Genomic DNA, 10,487 nt, shown 5'->3' on the forward strand with positions numbered 1-10,487 from the left:
GGCAGATATGAGAGAGCTTCCGGTTAGGCTAAACTTCAAAATAAAAGCGCTCTCTCAAGATATATATATATATATAGAGAGAGAGAGATTAACAGTTTTTTTGTTAATAAGTAAGTGCGATTTGCATTTCTTTAAATGCTCACGTTTGTTTATTTGTTTACCAGGATCCCCATATCCTGGGGTCCACACAAAACATATAACACATGACAGTAGCCTACAGAACAGTTGTATATAAGAACCACATAACATAATAAGACAATCTATTAAAATAAGATAAGAGAGTCATGTATTGTCAAGACACCAACAGACAACAATTTATAAATTATCTTAGACCTTCTTCATTCATTACAGTGACTTCAGTAAGTATTCCCCCCCCCCCCCCCCCCCCCCCCGCTCTGACATGACTTTCTATATCATTTCATGATTCTTAAATATAATTTATGCAGCACCAGACATATCAATGCAGTGTGTGATTTTGCCTGTCGGTGCAGAGAAGGCGTTTGACAAACTTTACTAGTACCTTTACTAGTTCTGAAATAGGCAGAATGGAGATTAGAGGAGGATCTTGTGGAGTAACTGTGAACTTGTTTGTTGAACTGAAAATGTTGTGAAAGCTGATAGATAGAAGATTCCTTTTGAAATTGAAAACAAATGGGCAGATCTGTCATTTGTTGACGTCATAGATGTTGAGAATCTTAAGACTGTAAAACAGTGAGGTAGTCAGAAAAGGTTACCATCCTTACAAAATGCTTCTGCAAAATGAAAAGATGGTTTAGATGGCTCTTGTGAGTGCTGCCCCAAACAATGTTACATTATGAAATAAACAGATATATCATGGTATAATACAAATTGACAATAATTTTCCTTGGTAGAATTGATGTATTCTACTGATTGACCAATATTCCTAGAAATTTTGTTGGAGATTAGAGATGTGATTTTTTCATCAATGAGTATGCCTAGAAATTTGGTGAAAGGTACACGGGTTAGAATAGTATTCCACATACACATTTCCTCATGAAAATGTACACTGTGTTTGCTTTTTGGAACAAAAATCAAATTTCATAATTTTCTCTTCATTCTGACAAACTCCCCAGTCCCTGTCGGTGACAAGCATACCCATAACATGATGCAGCTGCCAGTATTCTTCACACAAGGGATGGTGCAGAAACTGCATTGCATGTGTTTGATGTGCACTAAACTTAATGCTTTGTAGTAAAACCAACACATTTCCAGCCACTCTATCACTTGAATTCATTATTGCTAATTAAATTACAATTAAAATTGTTGCAATTATGGATGTGAAATTGATTTCTTTTCATTAAGGGATTCTGTTTGGCCACTTGGTTGTAAAGACCAATTTTGTAGAGTGACTGGGATGATGTCCCAGAATTGTAGTTCTTCAACACACTTTTATCTAGAGCGGGAAAGATGTCAAATATCTAAAATTTGTTACTATAGCCATCTCTGATTCAAGATTGAGATCTAAGATCTTTTAAGAAGTAGTATTGATGACTTACTCAAATTGATCTTATAGCTAGAGATACTGCTACATTTTCTAAATATATTCAAAATATTTGGCTGGGAAAGTGGTACAGCATCCAAGTATATTAATAGGTCATCTGCATATAGGGACAATTTGACACGAAAAGGACACGATTGTGTCCTTCACAGCTATTTGTCTTATCTCTTGGGAGTTACTTTATGTGAGCCAAAGGCTGCACTGATAGGCCAAATAGCAGTGGAGAGGCACAACACCCTTGACGTGTCCCACTTGTGATGGCAAATTGATTTCCTGATTTCCTGTTAGTACCTTTGCTGTTTGATTACTGTATAATGTCTTCAACATAATTTCTTTCCCACAACCTACTGTAACAGTCACAGATAAGACCACTCAAGTCTGTCAAAGGCCTTCTCTGCATCGACAGGCAAAATCACACACTGCATTGATATGTCTGATGCTGCATGAATTATATGTAAGAGACGCCTTATCTTATCTGATGCCATTCTATGTTTAATAAATCCTGTTTGGTCAGGATGGACTAGCTTTGGCCAGCACTTTAGCATACCATTTTATGCCTAAATTAATAAGAGACGCCAGTTAGAGCATAGATTGGAGTCTTTACCATTTTTGTGTAGAAAATAAGTAATATCTGTATTCGCATATCTGTGGAATTACCCTTACTGTAAAGCTGTTTGTATCATTTCCAGTAGTGCCGGGCCACCTTCAGGTCGAAATAGTTCTGGTGGGATGCCATCACAACCCTAAAGATAGGCACCAACTATCCAACACCGAGTAATCTGACTGCAGCCGTTCATACAGTACCGTCAAAACTATGAGCATTACATTTTGCATAAATACTGTAGCCATAGGTTTCAATGTTCACCAACAGCTTACTTTTCATTGATCTTGAAGACATCACAGATACAGTACATCTCACTATGTGAACTTTTAGCCAGCTGTGCAAACACACAACGTTTCTTCTTGTGTTCAAATTACTAGTAGTATTATTCATTTATTTCATGTTGAATTTTTTTACATAATGCACTATAAGATGCTATGTTAAATATATCATATCAGCTTTAATATCGACCTATGTAGTTGTTACAGTAGATACAATGTGTTATGAGTCCTCTGTGTAGTTTGTTCATGTAAATCATTGCCATAAAAGACTTAGGTTCACTCATACAGAGAGACTTTCTGAGACTCCTGTGCTTGTTTGATGCTATACAGCCATTTGATGACTCCCGTGCTTGTTTGATGCTATACAGCCATTTGATGACTCCCGTGCTTGTTTGATGCTATACAGCCATTTGATGATGCGAGCATTGCGCTCCACAGCAGATATGCCATAGGGCATGTGCTCAGCTGAGACCCCATCATCTGTAAGGTTCTCGTTGCTGTGCAGAGATTGGTCGCAGTCTGAACTTTTCATGCTGGCGCTGTGGAAGTTGAGGGAAATCATGTCCGAGTGGGCACGGGTAAAGCTCTCCACCATGCCCAAGCCCTCAAGATCCCTGGGTTCCAACCCACAGTAGTTGAAGAAGCGTTCCATGTCTGCACCTGCCCTGGTGTAGCGTTCACTTAGGTCAGATTTCGAGCGGGTCAGGGATGGTCTCCGAGGGCTGGTGAGGTCTGTGGCTTGGCTCTCTGAGGGCATGTGGAGACAGGGCAGAAGTGGGCCATAGCCGGTGATTCCAGGCTTGGTGCGGAGGTGCAAGCGCAGGTCTGAGGAACTGAGTGAGAGCTGCAGCGGCCCTTGGGCGGTTCGCTCACGCAGGAGGCTAGCACTCAGGTTAGCAGCATGCAGAGGGAAAACCCGCATAGATTCGGCAAAGGAGCGGCGGCGCAGTTCGCTGGAGCGTGAGCGCTGTGGGATCCAACTCCGTGTCCCGTACCCCAGTCCCCCCCCACAGCCCTCTGAGCTATTCAGCAGATTGCAAAGTATCTCCAAGTTGAGGTTGATGCATTTGGCGCCCACCTCAGATTTGCTGTTGTTCTTCGAGGCTCTGAGGGCAGGGCTACTGCCAGCTCTCCTGGGGCCATGAATAGGTGCAGCTTTGATGGGTTCCTGCTTGGCGTTTATCACCTCCTGGCTCTTCACGTACTTAGCCTTGTCAGCCTCCAACCTCTCCACGGCACTCAGACGTTTGGGCTGGCAGTTCTCTGCCTGTTGACGAAAGTACTCCGGCCTCTTGTTGAGGATGCGCAAGGGCACTGCACCTGGCAGAATGGGGCAGGACGGTGGAGCTGGTAAAGTGGCAGCATTGCTGGCACCCTCTGTTTGAAGCATCTCTGTGGGCATGACCAAGGTTTGCTCCCCCTCTGCAGCTATGCTGGATTTTGTGATGCTTGCCACTCACAGCTCTTCTTCCTACTAACAGACATGCAGCTGGAAGAAAATCACACTGTTGCCTACATACGACCAGCAGCTATAACATCGCACCTCCAAGCAGGTAGCACTGGCTATCTTTTGCTTCCTGTTTACTGTATGTATATATGTCTCTGTCTATCCTGTGCCACTGATACAGCTTTCCCTATCAGAATCTCTGTCTTTACCTCTCCTTGAAGATCTCTCTCTATTTCACTGTCTGAGCAGTCTGAGAAGGCACAAGCGGAATTAATCGACGGGTGGGAAGTGGAGCCTGTGGTAGTTGTTTGTCTCCCACTCCATTAGATTCCTCCAATGCAGTTTTCTCCTCTAGTCCTTTGTGCTCAGCCCAGGCAATGACCTGAAACACACTGCAACCAATCATGTCATATGGAGACTTGACATCACTGTTCTAGCAACAACAGGAAGAGCTCACAAAGGAGACATACGGTTGGTTGTTACTGCAAGCACTCAGATTGGATTGGTTGATAAAGCACCTATGGAAAAGGTTGGGAAAGGTGTCTCTGTGACAGCATGTGGGAATATAGAGCACAACAGAGTCTCATAAAGAGTTACTGTAATAGGATTTTCCACAGTTGGAATACAACACATTTCACTCTGTCTTTTGCAAATAATCACTTATGTCACATAAATATCTATTTTCATACTGTACATATGTAGTCTATTTACACTGCACTACACATTTCCTGCTGCTATATTGACCTAGACTATTATTATTGTGTTTATTATTGTTATTGTTTTTATTAGCTGTAGATATGGGTATAACTGTCTAATTTAAACCATGTGCTTATATCATTAGCCTATGCCTGGACATGAGTGGTGAAAGGTAGGCTATTTAATGAGGACAAAAGGAGAAAATGATCTACAACTATTTGAGATTGTACACATGCAAAATGTTAAATGTTGGAAGATTAGGTATGTTAGAAGTGAAGGTGAGTGCATCCCACACGCAGGTTAAAATCACCGTCTCCCACCTGTCCTGCAATGTTCCTGAATTATGTTAACATACTGTACCTGTACCTGTATCCTCTCTGCAATAATTGATTCCAAACTGTAATTTGAAGTATCCCAAATGACTGGGAGGAGGGATTTTTTCACTTGACAATCTGCCTGTCACGAAGGTGCCTTCCTGGGATGATCCACTAAACAGTCATGGTTTGCTACTTCCAGTCAATCACCAGGGGGAGGCACAACACCAGAGGATTAGCCATTGTCAAATAGAAAAGGCAGCCAGGGAGCTGTCTGGAGAGAGAACATCCCGGAGGAGAGAATATCTTCTAGATATGCAAGCCCTGGAAGGGGCTAGTTGCAAATGAACAAATAGCATTGTCAAGAGAGACAAGGGGTCAGTTTCCCAAAAGCTTTGTAGCTAAAGTAGTACTTTATCTCTTTTGAAAATCCAGTCCCACTCCTCTCCTACACCAACATAGATGAACTTTGGTACTTCACGCCAAGAACACTGACCTGCAAACATTGAATTGTTACTCTCTCTCTCAACTTTGCATCTAGGTTGTCCACAAAAATTTGTTTCAGGAAAATTGACCACATTCTGGAGGATCAAGACACTGGCAATCCCCTTATGTAGGTCAAAGAGGACAGTGAGACCTCCCACCAAATTGACACGCTTGGCTTGACTTGCCTCTCAAAATAATCCATAAGGGTATGGTGATCCATATTGACGCAGAAAATAGGCCCTTGCAATGCCTGCAGACCACCAGCGTATACAGTATGGTGTCAGTTGTATGGGTTAGATGACTCTAACTCAGTAAATATGTTCTCTCTTAATGCATAGAGCCAGCAATAGACTATGAGGGCATACAGATTTTGAGTGGGGTAAAGACTCCCAGTATCTCTAGAGAACAAAAGTTTGTTGTTTTTTCATTGACCAAGGACAAATTACAATATAAGAAAGGCAATTTGTTGTACAATAAACCACCTAGGTATAGGATTTCAAGTCATCATATTATAAATTATACATACAGTACAGTAGACCATACATGACATGTTTTTATACAATAGTTTGATTAGAACAAGCATTATGATTGGCCGAGAGGCGTTCAAAGCCGTGCTTTATTCCCTGATAAAGTAACAGCTATGACGCCCCCGTCTTACCCTAAATGTGCTCACATACAGTATATTGGCCATGTATTTAAAAACTCAGAAGAATTGTTTAATGTAAGTAATGGATTACTTGTTTGTTGGATAACCTCTTAACATTTATGATATAACATATTTATATAACTCAAGCAATATGAATGGAAAAAATATAACCTGTACGGCTAGCAAAATATTTTTTGGAGAGTAATATCCCCTTTTGGATCAAATTCTAGTTATTATGTAATGTTTTTATATTATGCCACTTAGTGTAGGGTAAGTGCTTCTTACCCTACTGCTGCAGCGAAGCTTAGCAGTTTGACAGTCTTCGTGCGGTGATGATGCAGTGATTGTGAACGCTTCAATCGTGCTTCTGTGGAGGGTCGCAGTGAATTGAAGCATGCTAAAACTGGAAGGCACCTTAGAACAACCCTCCAGTCTCCAGCTCACATCCCGCTCAGACCCTCTCATTGGCACCCCGTCGGCACCGGGGATCTAATCAGCGACTTTCCGATTACTGTTCCACTGTAACCGCAAGGCTACCTACCGCCACTCCACTTTCTGGTAGTATCGTTAAAACTGCTAACTTAAAGGAGCAATCTTAGATTCAAACAACAACAAAGCGGTCACCCCGCCACTATTTTTGGTAAACAGCAAGATAAATGTAACCACTCTCAAATTCATAGACGGCGGTATGGATGCAAGGACTGACCATCCATGAGATCAAAAGATTGTTTTAACCATGTTTTGAAGCTTTACAGTGTGTGTTTACCATGACATTGTTTACAAACAAGCTTATATTTTGGGTTCTGATGGGGTAAGTTGAACTAAGCTCATAAGGCAGTATATTCTTCAAGAAACAATGGACCCATATCATTCATTTAAAAGCTCATGAAGCATTTATACATTTTATTCTTCAATAGCCAATGCCTATATATAATTCATTTTAAAGTAAAAAGATTTCCCCTTTTAAAGATGAGTCATTGGACCCATATACAGTAGCCTTAACATGAATTGTAGTGTATTGTATTGCAAACCTTTTAAAGGGGGATCTTAAATCAATATTTCGTCTGAGTGGTCTATTATCTTCTCTATGGCTCTCACTGTGGCTATTAGATTGATTTTGGGACATAAAAGACTGCTCTATTGCCAGAGATGGCCAGTGTGTCCATTGTAGAGCTTGTGCGAACAGTATGGATAAAGTTGAACATCATGGCCCTATTTAATGTCCCCTGAAAGTCATAATCTATTGTCATTGGGCATTTCAGAACCATATACTGTACAGCACTCATCAGCAATATTTTATTGGACATCTATGGCTTGCGAACACAGGAATCCATCTATGCAGCTTAGATCATCCACAGTGATGATTTTCCTTATCCCATGTCTACATTCATCCTCTCAGTATTCAGAATCTAAAAGTAGTCTTAATCCATCTAATATACTGTCTTGTACAGAATAGCCAAACGCATAATTAGACACCAGCCCAGTCAGAGCGGCTCATTGGGAATCCTCACGAACCTCTTGACAGCCGGCTCTTCTGAAGCAACTATAGTGTTTAACTGAGTGCTGAAGCTGAGGTGAAATCATGCCGCATACAGTCTCTCTTTATATTTTTGCTGCATTCGGCCATACTTTTCTTCGGCCATACAACCTGATTCGGCCATACTTTTCTTCATATCTGGCTAATCATTAGTTCCTCTCAAGGGGAAAGAAATATATTGGCGAACATTTCAACAATGTATAATTTCAGATGGCTCTGCAAACATTGCATCATAGGACGGCTAGTGAGAGCTTGTCAAACTTTTCAAAGCCAGAGGCAGTTTGTCTATTATTACAGTGACACCCGCAACACTAACAAACTTATATACGGTGCCATGTGTAATTAAAGACTTGGGACAATTACAGATGCCAACTTTGGCAAGACGCATGCTTGCTATCTGGGTAGTATCCAATACTGTATGTAAAAATGTCCTCAGTTGTCAACATTTTCAGCAGTCATGATGTGATGTGTGAAATTTGAGTTTTAGAGTAATAATTGCTGTTTATTTCTTATTTTTAGGACATGGCCAGCCAGAATGAAAAAAGTAGCCTACAATTGTTGAATTAAAACCGTCATAATAGAGTGCGAACACATTTTCAGCAAGGGCAGCCTTCTCTCGTTTACACAATGTAATAATAATGATGCATTTATTTTGTATAGCGCTTTTTGAGGGATTGTTTGAAGGGGGAGAGTGTGCTGAATAAATTGTCATGCTTTTGTTTATTAAATGAAAATGATTTGAGCTTGTTGTAAGTGGAGCTCAAGCAAGCATACACAGACATTTAACCTTCCCCCACCCATTTGTTAACAATGGCCAATCCTTGTTTGTGTGATATTTAGACTACCAGAGCGCAAGTTGCTATGAGTGGGGGAAGGTGAGCGAATTTGTCAGCAAATGTGGGCTGATGTCATCTTCTGCTGTCTTAGATAGGTTGTTATCATTAAGAGATTCAAGATTCAAGATTCAAGATTCAAAGTGTTTATTATCATATGCACAGTAGAAAACATGTTTCCCTGTACAACGAAATTCTTGCTTTGCTGTCCGCAGAATGCCAACCATGTAAAATATACAATACTAAAGAATATACAATATATACTAAACAAATGTACAAGACAGCTAAATTTAAGGCATAAAATAAAATAGCAGCAATAATAATAATAAACAGTGCAAATGTAGCAGTGCAATTATGCAAACTGGAAAATTCAGTTATTTGAGGTAGTAAGGTTATATTAATCTCCTATGGGTTGTTTAGGAGCCTGATGGCAGTGGGAAAGAAGGAGTTCTTCAGTCTGGTGGTCCTGCTTTTAACACTTCTGTACCTCCAGCCTGAGGGTAGAAGTGTGAACAGTCCGTGCTGGGGGTGGGTGGGGTCCTTGAGGATGGAGGCGGCTCTCCTGTGGACTCTGCGGTGGTAGATGCTCTGCAGAGAGGGCAGTGGAGTCCTGGTGATTTTCTCAGCGGTCTTCACCACTCTCTGCAGGTGTCTGCGGTCCATAGCAGTAGTGCTGCCGTACCACACAGTGATACAGCTAGTTAGGATGCTAGAGTCTAGAGTGCTAGAGTTAGGATGCTAGAGTCAGCTAGAGTCACAATAGGCTCTGCCAAATCCATGGGCACTTTATTGGAAAGCTGATATCTAATCACTGACAAATGAGGCTAAATCAGCTGGAAATTTATGCAGTCGATCTGTCGGACAATTCATAGAGTCGCCATGTGTTCAACGTTTTTAATGAATAACAATCAGGCACATTGGAAGGGGGAGTGCGACAGCAGTTCTCTAAAACATGTAACATTAAAGGCTACAGTAAAATCAATGTTTGCATGTCAATCTTCTATGAACTAACAGAATTTGTTAAATGAAGAACTGTATTGTTCTAGGGGAGGAGTGACTTTTGTATTTGAGTGTTAATGTTTGGAATGTCTCCCATGGCCGTAGCCACTGATTCTATTCAAATGTATTTAATACAGTACATGTCAGTATTTGGAAGAGACCCAAGCATTATGATGATCATTTCATGCTTTTCACTCACACTAACCACTATGTCTCTCATCAAAAGTCACCAGAATTGCTTGTTTAACAGGTGATATGCAACACAGCCCCTTCACCCCCTCACAACATTTTAGGCAGCACCCCCTCACAAAATATACTTCCTACATCCCTGGACAATCAACTACAAATGACTTGTTGGATACGGGCAGTAAAACTGTGAAAATATAATTTTGCGCATGGACATGTTTGATTGATTCATGAAAGCTCTCATTTCAATCATGTGAAATACGCTCGCAGTGCCAGTGTTACACAGAGACGTTTGGGTGGAACCAATGACGGCACAGAGAGCGGAGAATAGCGGTTTCGCCAAAAGGGATATTTAATAATAATAAATAGAAAGGTGGTGGTTGTTTTGCCGAGGTGAATGAACTGAAATCGCAAAAATCGCAGTACTCCTGCCACATCGTCACACCGATGGCCAAATTCGAAACTTCTGCCAACTGTACCTGTATATGTTTACAAATGATCAAACGTGGGTATAGTGTGGTTTGTGAACACTGTAATATGTTGGATAACGCTGGTGTTATTGCATGAAAATAACATTTGAAATGGGCTCCATGTATCTGTCATTTCTTTATATACAGAAAATGGGAAGGAGCGAGCATGGAGTTGTTTTGAAAATTAACTGAATTTCGCCTTGGTGGCCAGAGATGGCAGAATTCCACAGACATTTTTAACATCTCTAGTCTAAATGCTGTAGAATGCCATCTATTAAACTTTTTCCGCTCTCAAGCCGACATCGCGGAAAATGTAAGTTGTGTTATCTGGGGATGCAACAAAAATGTCTGGGCTAATCAACTACAGCCAAGGTCAGGGACAATTAATAGGAACATCACTTTAAGCTAAAAACTTCAAACCAACTTTAAACGGTGCCGACATTCACTGGTCAGGCTGCTTGAAAAACGTATA

General features: G+C 40.9%; 1 protein-coding gene across 1 annotated transcript; it reads right to left on the reverse strand.

The window, feature by feature from the left end:
- Window positions 1–2,723: 2,723 nt before the first annotated feature.
- LOC310815070 (protein FAM110B-like) lies at window positions 2,724–3,803 on the reverse strand (the record flags this gene model as incomplete). The annotated part of the gene is made up of 1 exon (XM_083684687.1): window positions 2,724–3,803. The coding sequence occupies one exon, from the start codon at window positions 3,801–3,803 to the stop codon at window positions 2,724–2,726; it is 1,080 nt and encodes a 359-aa protein (XP_083540813.1).
- Between the last annotated feature and the right edge of the window lie 6,684 nt (window positions 3,804–10,487).

Source organism: Argentina silus (genome assembly GCF_951799395.1).
Source record: "Argentina silus genome assembly, chromosome: 1".
NCBI classification, from domain to species: Eukaryota; Metazoa; Chordata; class Actinopteri; order Argentiniformes; family Argentinidae; genus Argentina; species Argentina silus.